This window comes from Pygoscelis adeliae, unplaced genomic scaffold (assembly GCF_000699105.1).
Source record: "Pygoscelis adeliae isolate BGI_AS28 unplaced genomic scaffold, ASM69910v1 Scaffold74, whole genome shotgun sequence".
NCBI lineage: Eukaryota > Metazoa > Chordata > Aves > Sphenisciformes > Spheniscidae > Pygoscelis > Pygoscelis adeliae.
This window is the reverse complement of record NW_008824665.1, coordinates 2,067,494-2,086,092: the sequence shown is the minus strand read 5'-3', so window position 1 is coordinate 2,086,092 and position 18,599 is coordinate 2,067,494. Positions and strand designations below refer to the sequence as shown.

At 40.1% G+C, this 18,599-nt stretch overlaps 1 protein-coding gene across 1 annotated transcript in view; it reads right to left on the bottom strand.

Moving 5' to 3' along the window:
* Positions 1 to 1,488: 1,488 nt before the first annotated feature.
* EPSTI1 (epithelial stromal interaction 1 (breast)) overlaps positions 1,489 to 18,599 on the bottom strand; it is a 49,010-nt gene continuing 31,899 nt past the window's right edge. The window contains exons 7-12 of the mRNA XM_009322836.1: positions 15,666 to 15,759; positions 12,372 to 12,455; positions 9,518 to 9,591; positions 8,322 to 8,427; positions 3,318 to 3,350; positions 1,489 to 1,835 (exon numbers count right to left, since the gene is read on the bottom strand). Coding sequence (XP_009321111.1) covers positions 3,330 to 3,350; positions 8,322 to 8,427; positions 9,518 to 9,591; positions 12,372 to 12,455; positions 15,666 to 15,759 — 379 coding nt within the window. The 3' untranslated portion in view covers positions 1,489 to 1,835; positions 3,318 to 3,329. The remainder of the gene's footprint in view (positions 1,836 to 3,317; positions 3,351 to 8,321; positions 8,428 to 9,517; positions 9,592 to 12,371; positions 12,456 to 15,665; positions 15,760 to 18,599) is intronic.

Here is an 18,599-nt window from a genome sequence, read left to right as displayed (position 1 = left end):
CAGTGTTTCAAATAAGAGATTGAAATACTGGATAAGGGGTAGGACTTTGAAAGATTGTGATCAAGTTTCATCTTTGAAAAGAGCCAAAAGAAAGTAGACAAGCTTAACGGAAGAGATTACTCAAGGTAAATTGCCATCACTGTTCCTGAATGTGAAAGTAGCAGGTTAATAAAAAGATCTTCTTTTTCATTGGATATAGAAACATAGCAACACGATCACACTGAATTTTAACTTGTCAGTGACCATGGTGACTTCCCCTCCCACTCAGCCTTTGTCAGCGGGGTCTAGGGGTATCATACGTCAAGTGCAGAGAGGCTACAGGTTCACTACTTCAAAAAGACCACCTACAAGTCCTAGTCTGATTAGAGTACAATACAAGGATCTGATTAAAGCAAAGACATTTCCTTTAAAATATACGTGCATGCATGTACATATATCCCACTCTGCAGACATTTAGCTCCAGCCCTGGTATCTACTAAAGGAGGCTGGGTGAGGGAGTTCTTGGAGGGAGATGTGAATTTAACTTCCAAAGCCGCAGTCTGATAGCGCAGCCAAGCACCACTTGCAATACAGTGCCATTGGGTAGGTATGCAAAAGTCTTCCCAAGGAATTTTCCCAGTGTCAGATACTTAAAAAAAGGCTAAACCACAGAGCATTACCAAGATCTCCGCATTTGCTATTAACATCAGCTAACTAGTAGTGTGAGAGATTTGAGTAATTCTTTGAGGCAAAGAGAGCCAAGGGCAACTGCAGATTCCCAGAGGGGAAAGCAAACATAGCAACATCCGCGGCTCAGAAGAAAACTTCAGGTGATCCATTATGAAGTTTCCATATTGCTAGGGCGATGCAGAAATACCGTGGTGTGCCTGCACACTGAAAAAAACTGCTCAGGAAACCTTTAACTTCGCCTAAGATGTACTTGTAAATGCCGCAGACGATACTTTTTCTTGCCTGCATGGTTTATCTAACGTACTATGGACCCTTTTGCTCCATTAGAAATATCGTGGTCATGCATCTGACTTTTGGAAAGCATTAAAATGTTGTCATCTGCAGAAACAGAGAGATATAAATTAAATTCCATTAGACTAGAGGGACAAAGAAAAGCAATAAACTAAAGCTAACCTTGCAGTAGTTTTCCCCAGTCATGTAACAGAAGTTACCAAGGTAAAACAGGCGAAGTGAAAAACTGGTATATCATACCACAAAAGATGTGGGAGAGATCCAATAAATTTCAGTGTTATTTCAAGTTTTATTTCTTTCACGTATTGTATTTTTCTAAGAACATATTTAAAAGATCCTGTCTACAATACACACATCTGTTTCTTCTTGAGTGTCTGCTGTTGAATACAACAGTGAAACAATTCCACAAAATCCCCACCAAAACCAAACCAAACCAAACCAGCAATGCTTCTCCTTCCCATCCCAAAAGAAAACCCTCTGCCTGCTTCTTTAGTTCAAGTCTCTGATACGTTTTTGGCTGGGTATAGAGCAGCAAGTAAACACAAATATTACTGCAGCTTCTGCAGCCACTAATGTCTCCTTTTTCTGAGATCCCAAAGACTGGGATAATTACATTCTGCAAGAGGCAAAACAACTTATGAAAAAAAATGACACATTCTCTTATTAAAAATTAAACAGGACTTTCATAATCAGCTGCTTCAAATATGCGTGAATAATGACAGCTAGAAACCAGTCTCTGCAGATTGCTCATGAAGTGGGTGTGAAGCTGAAGTCAGGGTAAGAAAAAAAATCACAATGATAAAAGCGCGCTTTCTTGGAGCTTCTACAAGGTCATTTGGCCTAGGCCAGATAAAAGTGAATATTTCTCCGATACCCTGTAACAAGAGGGAGAAAACAGAATTAAAAATTATCTTTTGCAGCAAAAACAAAAATCAAAGTCAACTTCTCTAGGATTAAGTCCACTGGAAAATAAAGTCTCCTTTTTCTTCCGACAGGTTTTAGCTTTTAATTATGTAAAGCCTTCATGAAGGGATTTCTATCTTTTTGTAAATTTAATTCACAAAATGTCCTAATTATCTGCAGACATATTAATAACTCTTTGAACAATATATTAATGTAGCAAGCTGAAATGTGTTTTAAAAACAACAGTAAAACAAGGCTTAAAAAAGTACACCCATCCATAATTCTTGTACAGTTCATATGCAAATATGTTACTGGTATTGTAGATATTGTGAAAAACAACAAAGAATCCAATGCATTGAACTCCTTCAGCTGCTCACAGTTTACAAAACCTAATAGCATTGTGGGCTGCAAAAGATGGCCATTTCTTCCCCTGTCAGGAACTGCCTTTACCTACTAGTCATTTCTTTAGTGAATATGAGTTAATGTTTAATAACAATTTTACTCCTCATAAAATTGAAGAGACGACTCATGGGAGGCCAACAATATTACTTAGATATACTGTCTTCAGAATACAACCCTGCTGCAAAAAATACTAAAATAACTGTTGGAGCAGAAAACGAAGAAGAAAGTCGCAAAAGAATATCTGCGTTTGTGGGAGAAAGGTTGAAAGCAAGGGGCTTTTTTAAGTTTGATTTTTTTTAATTTCTCTTTATAAAATCCTAGCTCTCAAAAAAAAAGAGTTATGTCAAAGTCATCTTCTAAGGCAAGAATAATGTGTGTCAGTGCCTGAACTTGCTTCAAAAGTCTCCAAGCCTAGAAGTAAAGGCTCTGCACAAATCTTTATATCGGAACCGGGAATTAGGGTAGGGAACCCCTTTCGGAAAAGAACGTAGGTGCAGTGAGCCTTATGAAAAGGTCATTTGAAAACAGAGGGCCTGATTTCTCTGATTCAGTGGTGGTGTTTTACCGACAGCCTCCACTGATACGAACAGTCTCCCTTTTTGCTCATGGGAAATAGCAGGAAGAACGCAGCCCACAACAAAGTCATCCTCTTTCACTTAAGACCACTGAAAGTTTGCAGAGTTGTCTCCTGCATTTCCAGCCACATTCCTCAGCTTCCCAGGTTTATCCACTCACAGTCCACGATGCAGAGAATGTGGCTGTACTGAGGTTTTAGCCTAAATATCAAGGTACCCCCAGCAGATGCCTTCCATGCCATCAGCGCCTTCTCTGACTTGAAATACATGTTCTGCAGTTCTTTATGAAAGAACATGTTTCAGAATAGGTATGCGCCATTGCATGGCCCCAAACACAGAGTTGGAAAGCATTTAAGATCCCCTCTCATATTACTTGAGAATTAAACCACATAAGCTTTCATAATGAAATGTCAAATATGAAGCTAAATTAACACCAGCATTGGTACTAAAAAGAACTAACAGATTCATTATTCTTACCTTTCTCCTCCTTTATTCCAAGTAGTTTGACTCCTGGATAAAAGAAAAAAAATGCATTAGTACAGTACAATTGACAATGTACAGTACAATCACATATTTATGCACGGAATTATGGCCATCCAGTTGTGCGGAACTTTCTTGATTACTTGGTGCTGCTTCCTGCCTTTTGAAACTCCACTTAAAATAACAAGTAAACCCTTTTGCAAGATTCCAGTTCTAGCAATAAATATTTCTTCAATTTGAACTCAATATGAATAGCAGGATGTATCGACTCAGGAGATAAACATATCTTGGATTTGCTGGAAAAAAATCAACCTAGAAGTGTTCCAAACGTCTTCAGATACCTCAATCCTTTCTTGATCTCACACAATTTGAAAGAGTGAAAAGTTTCTTCCGTTTCTCCCCAGACTCCCACTATTCTTTTAGGGTGAGTTTTTCAAAGGAAAGAATGATTGCGCTCAAAGTCAAGCCAGGCAGAACACATCTGCATATGCTGTTTGACTGCCTTGTCAGAGACAAGTCATTAAACTCAGCTACAGCATGCCTGGACCTACTCATCTGAGGTCCCTATATCGATGCTGATACTTCTGCTGAGTAGTTTATTTATTTTCTGCCATCCTTCTGCCAGGAAAGACAAGCGCATTATTCTCAATAAAAAAACCTAAACCAACCAGTTTTAGGAAAAAATTTAATAATCTTTCCAACTCAGGTTGTATGTAGACTAACCAGGTTAAAGTTAAGTTAGCAAACCACATTCTTTGTTAAAACAAACGTTACCATTGTGGATTGCAGTCTGGAACCTTCTTATATAAATATTCTATTCTCAATACTCCCATGTTAAATAAAAGCTTTTTCTTTGTGCTGGGAAACCAGTACTTTCAGTGCAACTTTATCCATCTAAAAGTTCATGAAAGTCTGCATTAAAGACTGATTGTGTATAGAAAACTGTGGCACGCATGCTGGCCTTGCAACTTCAGGGACCTTTGAGCTATGGTTCTTCTTTGCTGTGCAACAGTAAACTTCATGACATGCTCCCTCTTGAATTGGTAGCAAATAGCATAAATCAAGTGCTGGTTGAGATTCCAAAGAAACATTCCCATGGATCATGCTAGAAGAACTAAACCAAGTGCTAACTCACAAACCATGTTTATTTAAAATAGTTTTATCCATAAATCATGTTTTCTCGAAACAGATTTATCCAGCATCCTTCGAGTTCCTGTTCTGCATATGGGAAAGGAAGAGAATGGGGTTTCCTGTCACACTGCACCCGTGTATTCAGGGCATAGTTGCTTCCCACAGCAAATATCTAGAATTATGCATCCACTGAAAGAGCGGAGTCAGCATCTGAGAGAGCACTTCTCATTCTTATGCACGACACCGGGTGTAATGGAGGCATGAAACGGGAAGGTGTAATATGTCATGTTGCCTTCTAGATTCTGGGTGTACTACAGCTCAGAGACTTTCAACAAGACAACTAGTATTTCATTAAAGAAAAGCAGACATATAAATTTCATATGTTCACCATGTGACCTCTCCCCAATAATAGAATAGACAAAAGGGTCCTTGACAGTGCTCCATTTCCACACAAAAAATGAACAAGGGCTCTGTTACAGGCTTGCCATGCATTAGCACTTGGCCTCTGCAAATCCCTCCGTACTGGAACACGGGCAAATCTCACAAGGGAGTGACTATAAAAATGTGCAACTGTTTTGAAGTCATTCTTCTGTAAAAATAGAAGTGTTTTAATATTTAAATAAAACTGATCATTTGTGCCATTACAGGGAACAGATACTGTCTCAATCATACGTCCCAGCTGAGTAAGGATTAAACCTTATTGATTCAACTTTGATGTCCAAAGGACAACTGTTATTTTTTTACTGTCCTATCCTAAAAGATTTATCCTTATGTTACAGACAATGGCAGCGCAAAGGACATAAAAACTTTCCTGATAGCATACAACAAGACTCAATGCTCTCTCAAGGGTACAGTAGCTCACAGACGGAAGTGGAAATTCATTAATTTGTCTTCCCATTAAAAAAGGAAACCACACAACCACGCAGAGAGCACCCTGGCATTTATAACCAAAAAGGGAGAAAAGATTACTTTCATGAAGATCCTTCTTGAAATAACAGCTTATAAATATTCCTAACAAAACACAAGATGTCTGGAGGGCAGTTGAATTAATGAAAACTAGTTTCCTATCGATTAGGGGACAATTGGGCAATGCAACTGCTCTCCTCCCCCCTGCCCAGACACAACAAATTCGCCTTCCCCCCTCCTCTCCATGTCTCCTGTGATACCCATGTCCCCTTTTCATGCCCTAGCCCCCAGGAAAACGGGGCAGAGCTGCAGCTGCTCTGGAGCTGCGCCCATGCTGATCAGCCGGAGGGCTGCAGCCGAACAATGCACAGAGTGCCCAAGTCCTTCCCACCACCCCTCAGAGTGGGGTACTGTTTTGGGGTCTCTCCTCTGCCAGCCAGTGCTTTTCACGAAATGCACAGAAACTTAATTATCTTTGAGACTTATACTCCCTTTCAAATTTGGCTAAGATTGGCCAGCAAGTTGAAAACCTTATTATATGTAGACAGACAGCGTGATCATACAAACTTCACTTCCTTAGGAAATCAGGCTAATAGAAGTAATACTGAAAAATACAGCAGGTATATCGACAACACAGTGCGATGTTCCATTTCTGTTAAGTGTGAAGCTGTTGTGACTGTAAAGAGTTCAAACAGGAAAAAAAGAAGCAGGAAAGAGAACAAATATTTCCTCTTCAGTGCCGCTGCACAGATGGAGCAGGCTCAAAAACTACCTGCAGGTCTTAACTTTGGGAACCTTTTTAATTTCTTTTAGTCTTAGTATATAGTCTGACCTGCTTCAGTTAGCTCCCTTGTAATGTAAAACACCACACTGCAGACTACGTGACTTGTAAGCCCCACCTGGAGTTCAGTTCTTTTTGCTTAAAATCCCAAGGGAAGGGAGAAGAATCTTGGCATAATCAAAGACACTGAGGTTGCAGCCTCCAGCCTATCTCTTGAGAGATATTTGTCTTTCTTGCTCTTGTTACCAATACTCATTTTTAATTCCTTTCCATGGTGACATATTCTTTCATAGTTTATTCTTTCCCTGCTTTGTTTGTCTTCAAATCTTACATCACAACATAAAGGAAAAATGGATAATCTAGCATTACCCAACAGAAGGCAGGCTCCTTGGGAGCCATTAAGTAAACATCAGAATAGGAAATTTGTCACTTCTACACACAGGGTTTTATTGCATTTGTGCTGATGCATTCTCTGAACATATATTTTTTTAAAAAAGCATAGATTGGCTGCATACGTCACAGAGTCGTCTGTTGTTAAAACTGTGCCTGGGCTGAGTCCACTCGTTTGGTGGTACAAACACTTGCCCTGTTGAAGAGGACGTACGGCATCTGGCTAAAGGCAAAACCCTGCTCCCTCTACAGATGATGGCAAGGTTTTCAGTGGTGACAGCAGGTGCTCTGATGGAGATGCTCGAGTTTAGATATTGGGGATCTCAGCTGTTTCACACATTTTCTTTTGAGTTTATCAGGAAACAGTTTACAAATTGGGATAAAGGACACAAAGTGAAACAAAAATAATAATTTCTGCCCTTGCTGCCTTTGTTAAGCAGGCCCCATCCAGCAGACTTCACCTTTTGCCCCTTACTAGGTATCAGTCGGCTCTGTCCTACCTGAAGTCTCTAATTCTGCTATCTGCAGACATGCCATCCTTCAGGAAATGGTTCAGACCTGCCAGCCAGAGTGCTCTCTTACTCATACTTGATTACTAGCCTGGACATCTGTAGTTTGCCTTCCAACAACTCCTGGATTGCCTGGCATGTGATACAGGCCTTACCAGTAAAGCCTCTAACCAACTGGTTCTCCAAGCAGCTGCCTGCAGACCTTATGGGAGGTTGAGCTGGCAGGTCCCGCCTCCTCTCAGCAAGACCAAGAGAACTGCTATGCACAAAGGTGGCCTCAGTCCAAGGTTCCTGAGTCCTCTGCCATTGCCCAGGGCTTGCCCAAAGCCTGCAGTGATTAAGACACTCTTTTTCCACTTTCACTATATGGAAAACTCCAGCAGCAAGAATATCTGTTTCTTAATCATGCCTTGACTTCGTAGATGCTTTAACCCAAGTCTTCCTGGCGTTCATCTGCCAACATACACATCCTCACCAGACAGTCCAACTAATCCAATTCAAACATTTCTGGTTTATCAATTAAACAACTTTCTCTACACTGGCACGTTCACTAAATTCTCTTAGACTCTCATCCTTTTGCTGTTCAGTCTTTGTAAATCTTCCATTTCTGCGCTAGGGACCTCTCAGCAACAGAATTTCAACCTAATGGAAATTTCCATGATGGGAATACTACATAATTTTTTTTTTTTTACACTGAAAAGTGCAATTCTAAATAACATTCACATTAATGTCTCATTAGGACAGCTGAAAAAATTAATAGATGTTTAATAGTCTACAGTCAAGGTATCTTTTCTTCAAAGAATCCTTACAAATACTATGTATTTTAAATTGGATGCAGTTGGGTCTTCTTTGTCATAATTTTATATGGGTAAAAAGTGAATAGCTGTACCTTTCATGGGATTTTCCCCCTCCAATTTCAAGATCACATTAAAATGTTTACAACATTTCCAAATATCTTTCATTTAAAGACTTTCAAAAAATCCCTTACGATTTCACTACCCTTGTTCTGAACTTAAGGAAGTACCTTGGATGAGGTTCCTTGCAGTAAGTACCTTGCATGCAAAGCCACTGAGTTCTGCTGCAAGAGCAGCTGTTCCTCCCTCCTCCATTTGATCCGCTTGTATTTAAGACAGGATTTCTTCTTAAAAGCTATTGTAGACAGCCAGCCAGGACTGTAAGTTCTGTCAGGCAGGCTAAACGCACACAGACACATAATAGTATCTGGGGAAAAAGTCAACTTTTAAACAATGTCATTGCTTTCATGTTCTGTACCCAAAAACTTACCCAGGCGCCATTACTGAGGTAGTCCAGACTCCCAGAATATCCAGGTTGGTAGATGCTATTAGCTTGCGTTTTGTTCTGGAGTCGGTCCAGGAAAGCATTATTTACCCTTAAAATACAACAAAAAATGAATAATGATTGAAGGTAGCTGAGGGTTCACAAACCTTTGAAATTTAACATTCTGTGAGTGGCTTTCCCTAGTCGCAGTTCAATATTTTTTTTCCCCTATTAATGCTTAGGACTGACACATATGCTTAAACATGACTGTTGTTTTAATGTTTTACAATGCTACTGGTAAGAATGACATAAAATGCAAGATACTGGATTATTTCTATCTAGGGACATGAGATGGACTGAATCGAAAATCCTTCATTAACTTCTATGAGTAATTATCTCCATATTCTTGCTAGAGAAAAAAAAGAAATGAAAACAGTATGGAGAGTGGTTGCCTACAGAAGTATTTTTTTTAATATTTCCCTAATAACATAAACAAATGGTGTTTTTATTTCTGAGCCTGAGCGTTGTTTCTTTTTACCAGCAGAAAACAAAGCTGAGAATAAAGCTGTGCTTCAAGATAATGGAAAGTCAGTTAAGTGATAGAAGTGCAAGATTAGAACCACTGAGCACAGAGAGGGCGCAGCAGCGGGGCACAGCCTGGGGCACGAAGCAGTGCAGCTGCAGAAGGCCTTGCTGCACTGCAGCTTCCATCTGTATCGATATCAAATCCCACATTTAGCTCTGCATGTTAACCTCAGTGACAGTCAACCACAAAATGTGGCAGGGACAAAGTAGCCCATTCTAAAATAAAGTCAAAATAGATAAATAGATAGGTAGGTAGGTAGGTAGGTAGATAGATAGATAGATTGATTGATTGATAGATAGATAGATAGATAGATAGATAGATAAAATGTTTCCCAGCTGAAACTACTGTACTAGTAGTTACCCATGAAACTACTAATAGTTTCTACCCTGTGCTGTATCCTATGCTGACAGGATAGATAAAGTGAAAAAGGCACTCTGAGTTATAGTGAGCAGTTGTAATGATGGATATTAGTGGCTCATTTGAAGGCAAAGCTAAACCAGAGGTGAGGTCAGGGATCCTCATTGCAATCGTCTTCCAAAGCATGAGTGCCTGCAATTTTGAGACCCTTTCCAGATAGGAATTCGGTTAAAGTGTATTCTGCATTTTTGCATCATACCTCCTCTGTTCGTTTTGATGTGCTCTTGTCCTGGCTTCCTCTTCCTGCTTTTGTTTAAATTCCATTAATTCAGCCTGGGGATGATAAACGTGGGGGGAAAAAAAAAATCAACACTTACTTTTAATTGACATACCTATGTTGCAAACCCAATTAATTCCACATGGTGTTAACTTCATCTAGAGCCACGTGTCATTCCCAGAACTTCTCTCAACAGCATTTCATTTATGTGACAGCACTATGTTAAAAACTGGGCTCATTTTTCTGTTCAGCGTTGCACTGGATGAGCTTTGTTTGTGCCTTAAAAAGTGGGAAGTTACAGGATTCAGACATTTACAGTCCTACATTTAAAGGGGTATGCCAGACACCAGTCTGCTTCCCCTTGCCCCACCCCACGGGTTTGAGTTTCCCTGTGGGTCCAAGGGGGAAGACAGCCAAAGTCATCTAGCAGGAGCAGACACAGCCGTTGCGCCCGTAGGGTACGAAGGAGACGTGCCCTTCGCCTCCTGCCTCTATGGAACGCGAGGAGAAGACGAAAACGGGGTTATGTGGCGTGGTGTGTCACCTCCAGCTCCCTGGAGCTCCCTGCAAGGGTGAGGGAAAGGCAACTGGTACCTGTTGGTGTGGTGAAAGCGTGTGCAAGCTCCCAGCGTTGCGGCAGCCTACCATCCTTACGTTATGTAGTATTAAGGTATATAAACAGCGTCAAAGGGAATTCTTTTCAGAGGAGGGTTTGCTTATGCAATTTTAGCCGGGACTGTGAAGGAAACACAGCTTATATGACTCTGCTCTGCATGTGTGCTTGTTTGTCTGGCTTTTGCTCCCTGCAATGCACCTAAGAATTGAAGATGCAGATTTTTCTGCAAAGAAAATTTGGCTTGCAGGGCAAGGGGGAAGAGATAGGAACAGAACTATCTTTCATATTTTCCATAGCAACTGAGCAGCAGTAGGAATAGGAACTCAAATAAAATGATGCAGTTAGATAAAAGCTTCAATAACTGAATGGAACCACAAAAGTTTTTTAAAAAAAAATCAATTTAAGTGGAACATTAAATAAAAACTATGCAATAAATGTATGAAGAAAATCAATAACTGCAAATGTGTTGTGTATCAATATTTGTCTAGCCCTAAAAGAAGAAACAGGATTAAGAAATAAAAAAGCCAACCTTAATTTTCACTGTTTTAAATAACTATTCAACCTGAAAATTAAAACCCAGTATCTGACTTTCCAATATGCTAAGTCCTCCCTTGGAGTAATGTTCTGAAATATATTGTGTGTATATGATGCGGTGTTCAAAGCGTACTGAAAATTTCTAAATCAAGCAATACATACTAAAACCTGTTCTGAAAAAAAAAAAGGGAACTGACAATACCTATACCTTTTATAGCTACACTGTGCTAGGAGGTACACACAAGACAGAATTCACAATTACTTTAATAAATATTAGTTTGAAGTAGAAACAAGCCAACATATATCTGAGGGACAACTATTGGAGCCTTTAAAATATATATTATTTACAGTAGGATCGTAAGTAGTGCATTACTCTGCACAATAGGTAGCGGCAACTGTGAAGGCAAGGAGCACTTGGAACCATGTACCAAGCAAGAGCAGCCTTAGAAGCAGACAACACCTTCTTAGCAATCTGTGGAAATCGGTAAAGAGTCTAAAGCTCTACATGAGTCCCTTAAACCAAACTCATGAAGTAGGGGCATGCTAATTCACATCTGTAGTTATTTTCTCTATGGAAGAATCAATGTAAAGAATACAACAGCTACCAGCCTTACACCCATCAGGACTGGCTTTCAAAATTTTTTCCTCTGTATAGTTCCTGGGAATAAGCATACACCTGATGGGAAGGCAATTAAGACCCTCCTTTTTTCTCCACCTTTTGTTTCCAGCATCCTGGTTGCTAGAATACTATGAAACGAGGACACTTATCCCCAACATTTAAAGAAAGATGTCCGTGAGAGGGGCTGAGTCACTTGTCCAGCTCTAGTAGAAACTCACTGCATGGAATTTGTTGCGCTAAGATTCTGATACTGGGGAAGTAGTTTAATGTTAATTTGGACGTCAGTAACAGCAGAGGCAGAGCAAGAGGCTCAGTATTTGCTAATATGTTTTCAAACGATTTCCTAATATGGTTTTCAAATGGTGCCCTCCCCATACTTGCACAGTCAGACCTGGAGCCAAGACAGATAACTTAGCACAGTGCCATCGCCTTGTGTAGATGAACTTTATGGTACCCAAATCTATGCCAGAGGGACTACAGTGGTTCAGATGCGTTTCAGGAATGCGTGCCACATATGCAGAAGATGGAGTTCAAACTTGCAGTTACGGCATGCCTGCTTTTTGGACAATTCAAAACTCTTCGTTTAGGTGGTTAGCAAGGGAACAGAGAAGCATACAGACTCAATGGCAAATCTGAGTTCTTCCACATCCCCATTTGGGAAGGCAGGGCACACAGGCCTCAATTCTCTAGAAAAAGACTCTTCAGAGTCTGAGATCATCATGAATATCTCAGTAAGATTACTTCTGCCTGAAAGAGAGGAAATTGGTTTCCTTAGCCTATGAAATCGGGTGCCGTGGTCAAAAAATGCTCTGCACAATTGTTCAAATGGAGAGGCGAACAGGAGCTTGTCTTCTAGATGCAAATAGCCTTGAACCCAGAAGATAATTGTCCTGTCCCTGTCCAAATTTTACAGCTTGGCTCATCTCTCTCACAATATTTGAAAACAGTGACTGAAGCACTTTTGCTAAGAAGAAGCTCTCTGCGTAGGCTACAAGTAATCAATGTATTTAATTGGTTTCACAGCATGCAAAAATGATACAATATGCAAACTGTTAATGTATAATTACCTTCCTCCGTTGTTCTTGCTTCATTTCCTCTAATCTTCTGTTTTCATCCTCTTGAAGAGCTTGCTTGTAAGTATGGCTTCTTGTCTATCGTTCAGCAGAGAATATAAACACATTGGTGCGGGGAGAGGGGCGGCCAAAATCCCAAACCTTATTCCCGAATCATTATACAGGTAATTAACAAAACAGAAGCGGTTGAATGATTCCAGTTACTTAAAAAACAGATTAGTCTCAAGACTAGAATTTAAACAAGAAATGGTCTAAAGCCTCTCAGTCATTCGGTTTGGCTGAATGTCCACCTGCACATCACACCCAGGCAGCCACAGCACATGCTATTCCGTGTTTTTCTGAGCAGTCAGAAAACACGGTCAGGATATATGATAGTGAGATGGGGTATTCTGGGAAGAAAGAAAGAAAAGTACTGAAAATATTACCAAGGTAACACAGCAGAACGGAGGCCTGGTAACAGAGGGGAACCCAGGATTATTTGTGGAAAGGCATTTGTGGAGGTAGGGCAACTGAAGCTGAGAGATCAAGTCTGCTATATTATTTGTGGGGCAGCCAAGAGAACTGAAAATCTGAACTACACATCATGAATAATGTATTCAGCTGCATAGTAGGTTTTCATTACAGTAACAAGCCCTGGTCTCTCACAAGTTGCAGTTGTTAGCAAAGAGCCAGCCTACCCTTCGGATCTTACAGGATCCTTAGGATCTTATACATAGGAACTTACATTGTAAAGTCTTTGAGCAGGGACATAGTGTAGCACACTAAATAATGAGCCAGTACAATTTAATACAAGAAGTGTGCAGGTTTGGCTTTAGTGAGGAGTTTGTTGCAGGTCTACACAATGTTCTCAAAACTTGATATATGCATGCAGAATGACACCATTAAAACAACAGGCACATAATCTGCTAAAAAGACTGACTAGAGAAAGCAATTATTAACAGCTCAATTTTGAGCTGGGAGGAGTTGTTACATGTGTCCAGTGAGACTCATTCTGGGTCCAATATTATTCATTACTCTCCGTAATGGCTTGGAGAATTGTGTGGAGTGTATGTTAATCAAGTTGGCAGACAATAAAAATCTACACAGGATTGGTAACACTTTGAAAGACAGGATTAAAATTAATTATGAGCTTGATTAAATAAGTGGGCAAAAAAAGTCACCAATGACAGAGTCACTCCAAAGAAGTTAAATTTGTTCATGCACATCAAGTAATATTTGACACTGATATTTGAACTAGGTGTGTTACATTAATATCACCATCAAAGAAATGATGTGAGGGAAAAAAATTGATCAACATTACATTGTCCTAAACTTTTTTTAGAACATGAATTTTAAATTTAAAAAATCACATATATATATATATGCCCCCGTTTTAGCATGCATGTCAGGCGCTTCCTAAGCTTATCACTTGTTCAAATACATTGTTCCTGAATTTTTTGATTACTCCAGACAAAGGACAGGTCCAAGATAAATTAGAGTTCAAGTTTTCCCACTGGTTTAGCATTTTGGTACTATGCCAAGTTTATTTAGATAACAACTCATTGGTTATGTGCTTCAGAGTCCTCACACAGAGCACAGAGGCTGTGCATATGCCTATAGACCGTACCTCGTCCAAGTTGGTTGGGAAGACATTTTGCTAACTGCATTGCTGCATTATAAGCAAGAGATGAATTGATTCACAAAGCTATAGAAATGCTGCCATGCAAAAGACATGTATAATAGCAGCTAGTATTAAAGAACAGTACAGATAAAATATGTATTTTATCTGTTTGGATACTAGTGAAGCCAAAGATGAACCATGGTATGTAATTTGGCACAACTTATTAAGAAACCCCTCAAAAACTGGAACGAGAAAGGCACACATAGGTAGGTGAAGTAGAAGGCAAAGGCTAAAAGTAGGACCCGTACACCTGAAAGAATTCAGTGTTCCTTCAGGCATCCACCCATTTCTGTATAGATATGAAGGCACCGCACCAAAATGCTGAAATCCAAGTCAGTCCTGGGGACATGAGCTCACTTGTCTTTGCGGTTCAATGTTCACACCATATAAAAGGCTGCAGAGCTGGGTCTTCCCTACCAAAGAACACACTCCCCACTGTTTGGAGCATTGGATGCTTCAAGAGGGAGGTAGAAATGGTTTCAAGACATCTTTTCTCCCTTCCCATAGTTCTTCATCTTGCTTGTTCACCCAGGACTACAAAAAGACAGTCTGAAAGCCACTGTCCTGCAATTGACCTTCTGCCCAGTGTTGCTGGGCAGAAGTTGGCTCCTTCAAGCTATGTATCTGCCCACATATGCTAAGATTTCTTTAGGGTTTTCAGAGACACAAAATGACCTGAGGAATCAAAGGGGAAAGGAACCTATTTTCAACATCACCTTCCCTTTTCATGCAATGAAAACCTGGAAGAGATACTAGAGGCAAGACAGAGCTGTCATATATTCTGTTTGCAGCAATTTCTGTAACAGGAGGGTCTTGCACATTTCCAAGGCTTCCAAGGAAATACGGAGGTAAATCCTTCCCTCCTTTCACTCAACTGTTGGTGTTCAAGGTTGTATACAACAGAGGGCTGCCCAGATTGGATACTTCCAAGTTTCTGCTGACTAAGAACTATTGCTTGTAGCGACAATTTCTGTCCACTTGGCTGCCTGCTCTCTGTCTTCCCCCAGTTACAAACCTCCCTAAAGGAGAAATACTTCTGTCTCAGGGTTAATATTCCTCACTGCAAGTTTTTACATCAGTAGGAAAGCTTGGTTTAGACACGGAGAGACTAATCATATGTGAAAAAGCCTTTCTGAGGCAATTAGAATAATGAAACTTAAGCAATACTTTATCTATTTCCTAATTACATTGATACTTACCAGGATCATTCAGACTGGGACGAAGTCCCCAAGCAATCTATGGAATCACTTTTAGGATGCAGTGTTCTGACTAGATTTTCAATGCAGTAAAGCATCCACTCACATGAAGTAGTTGAGATTTCATAAAAGCTTGCCACCAATGGATGGGTACAGAGCACATTTAAGATTCTGATCTGCCCTTAGAATATAAATCTGGCTTTCATTTATCAGAGAGAGATCTGTGAGTAATAAGGCAGTCCCCTACTATGTAGGATACTCTGCCAGTGTGTAAGAGACAATGTAGGCAATCTCATTCACCCAGAAAGACTCCTTGGTACTCACTGAGTTATGTTTAGGCAATTAAGCTCAGTTAGAATATTCTAATACTACACTGTTGACAGCACCTGGAAAGCTGACAGAAAATACAGCACATGCCATGGTTTTGCTTACCCATGCTGTAGATTCTGGGCCACGATTAGCAATCTGACAGGAATCACTCTTTGGCAAACCCAAGTCCAATCTGTTCAATAATTCATTGGTTTTGCTACAAAGAAATCCAATCCAAATAGAATTGTTAGTGCTTCCATAAAAATAAATACAGCTTTTTATTCCACCCTTGGAATCTAGCCTAGACATTTTCTATCACGTGACTGCTGAAAAACATCACAGGTGGAACAAAAGGTTATGAAGACAGACAAAATGAAGTGGGACAGAGGATACAGAACCTATATTGTGGATAAGACATTTGCTGGGAGGAATTTTTAAGCAAACAATTATTGTCATTTGCATATTTGGGGTCTGCAGTGGCTATGCTTTCTTTCCTCATCGTAAAGCTCCTAAAACACAGACTCGCATAACATTGGACTTCATCAGGATGTAACTGCTTCACTGAATTGTTGCAAATCTTTCTACCAGATCTATAAATCTCAGCTAAGTAATTTGAAAGATTATTTTAAGGGGTTTTCCTTCATGGTTAATACAATACAACAGATTACTTAATCAAGCAGAAAGACTTTGAAGCATTTTGTAACATTGGAAAAAAAAAGCTTGTCTTTAGTTGAAGCAGAATTACACACCATTGTCATTTCATATTCTGGCAAGGGCAATTTTATTTTTCTAACAGCATTTCTTATAAACCAGATTTTCAAAGTAACAGTGCTTTGCCTAGAGTTTCAACCAAGTACTGTTAAACAAAGTCACAAGCAACAACATAAAGAAGTGTTAAGAATAGGAGTTTTAGTGCCGTGATCAGGAATCAGTTTCCTAACCTGCAGTCCTAGGCATATCTATTCAAGTGGTGTGGTTTAACCCGGCCTGCGGCTAAACACCACACAGCTGTTCGCTCACTCCCCCCACAGTGGGATGGGGAGAGAATCGTAGAAAAAAAAAGAGTAAAATTCATGGGTTGAGATAAAGACAGTTTAATAGGACAGAAAAGGAAGGGAAAATAATAATTATAAAAGGATATACAAAATAAGTGATAGTGATGCACAATGCAATTGCTCACCACCCGCCGACTGATGCCCAGCCAGTTCCCAAGCAGCGGTCACCGCTCCCCGGCCAAGTCCCCCCAGCTTATATACTGAGCACGACGTCACATGGTATGGAATACCCCTTTGGCCAGTTTGGGTCAGCTGTCCTGGCTGTGCCCCCTCCCAGCTTCTTGCTGGCCGGGCATGAGAAGCTGAAAAGTCCTTGACTAGTGTAAGCACTACTCGGCAACAACTAAAACATCAGTGTGTCATCAACATCATTCTCATCCTAAATCCAAAACACAGCACTGTACCAGCTACTAGGAAGAAAATTAACTCTATCCCAGCCGAAACCAGGACATCAAGTGTTTGCTCACTCAAAGGAATAGAGTTAGAGGAAAGAGGCAATTTTATTTCTGTATACAGCTTTGGAAAGCATGAAAGTACTGAAGTGAGAGCAGAAAGAGTGCTTCAAGAGGCATTCAACACAGAGATTTCCACTGCTAACAGGGCAACCAGCTAGCTCTGTGGGGGAGAAGATGCCACTACCAAGGACAGCTACTTAACCTTGGAGAAAAAGCCTTGGCTGCCAAAGAGTGGTGACTAACTGCTGAAACAGACTACCAAGTGTGTTTTTATCTTTCACTCCATGATCTGAAATGGTGAGTAGATGCATTTCTGGAGAATGTCTGCTGGTCAGTGGGTATATTGAGGAGAAGTGGGGAAAAAGAACAAGAACCCACAAATTCTTCTCTGCTACTCTACACAGTACAAAACTATGTTACCACTTCAGGTACAGAGTACTTGCTCAAGCTGTAGCAAGCCATGCTTTTAGAGTCTCAACATTCCCGGTTCACTCCCTTTCTTCCACTGCCCGAGCAGTTAACATGGACCTCAGCCAATGCACAATACAGAAAGAACGAGGTGAAACATAAGATTCCCTGATCTACAAAGCACCTGTATATCAAGGTTAAATAAATTAATAGTCTTCTTACCCAAGCATTAAGTACGTACATTTTTTTCCACGAAAGATGAGTGGTTGAGTGGTGAGATTGCACAGAATAATTTTGGGAACTTGAAGTTTTAAATTGCAGATTTTGTGTTTCTCTACCTATGCTAAAATTGCTAAAATAACAATTTATTTCTACACCAGAAAGACTAAGAACTCCTACAGAAAGTCTGGAATATATTTGAGAAGGTTGAAGCTCTGCAAAGAAATATCTGGCAACTTGGGGGTATACCTGGATGTCCTAATTCCTTATGGATGGCAAAAGAATGACATGGGGTATGTGGAAGTTCTCATTATTTGCATAAAAATGGGGCGGAGGGCTAAGACACTGCATTTCCTGGATCAGCACACTGATAGATGAAAAGCTAACTCAGTTTCGATATTAGAAAAGATGATTACAAGAGTGGAAGTAAATAAAGTTTCTCAGCAAGACTGTGCACTGCCTTTGAATATAGAAAACACCCTACTACACCAAATTAAGTAATATATTAATAAAGTGTCCCTATCACAAGAAAGAGACTCAGGTTTCCAAACCTGACTAAAGACAAACTCAGTCAAGTCAGTCATATATGTTTATTCATTGTGTATCATCTCTATGGAAACCCAGCAATGCATCTGGAGTTGCCAGACTGTCAAATTATTGTCTGAATGGTATTTTTCATAATATTAAACCTATAGCCATAACAATGCAGAGCATAGCATAAGCCATGCTGCAGGGAAAGGGGGAAATCAGAGCGTTGACAGTTCAATTAACGTTCCAGAGAGGAACGCACTATCTCCAGAAGGAAATCAGCATATCAAAGTGTCCATAGGTGTTCCACATTCAGACAGTTGGAGCAACATCTCACTCGCTTGCTAAAACTTCAAGGGCTAATCAAAGATGCTGATAAAATGTGTTCCTCT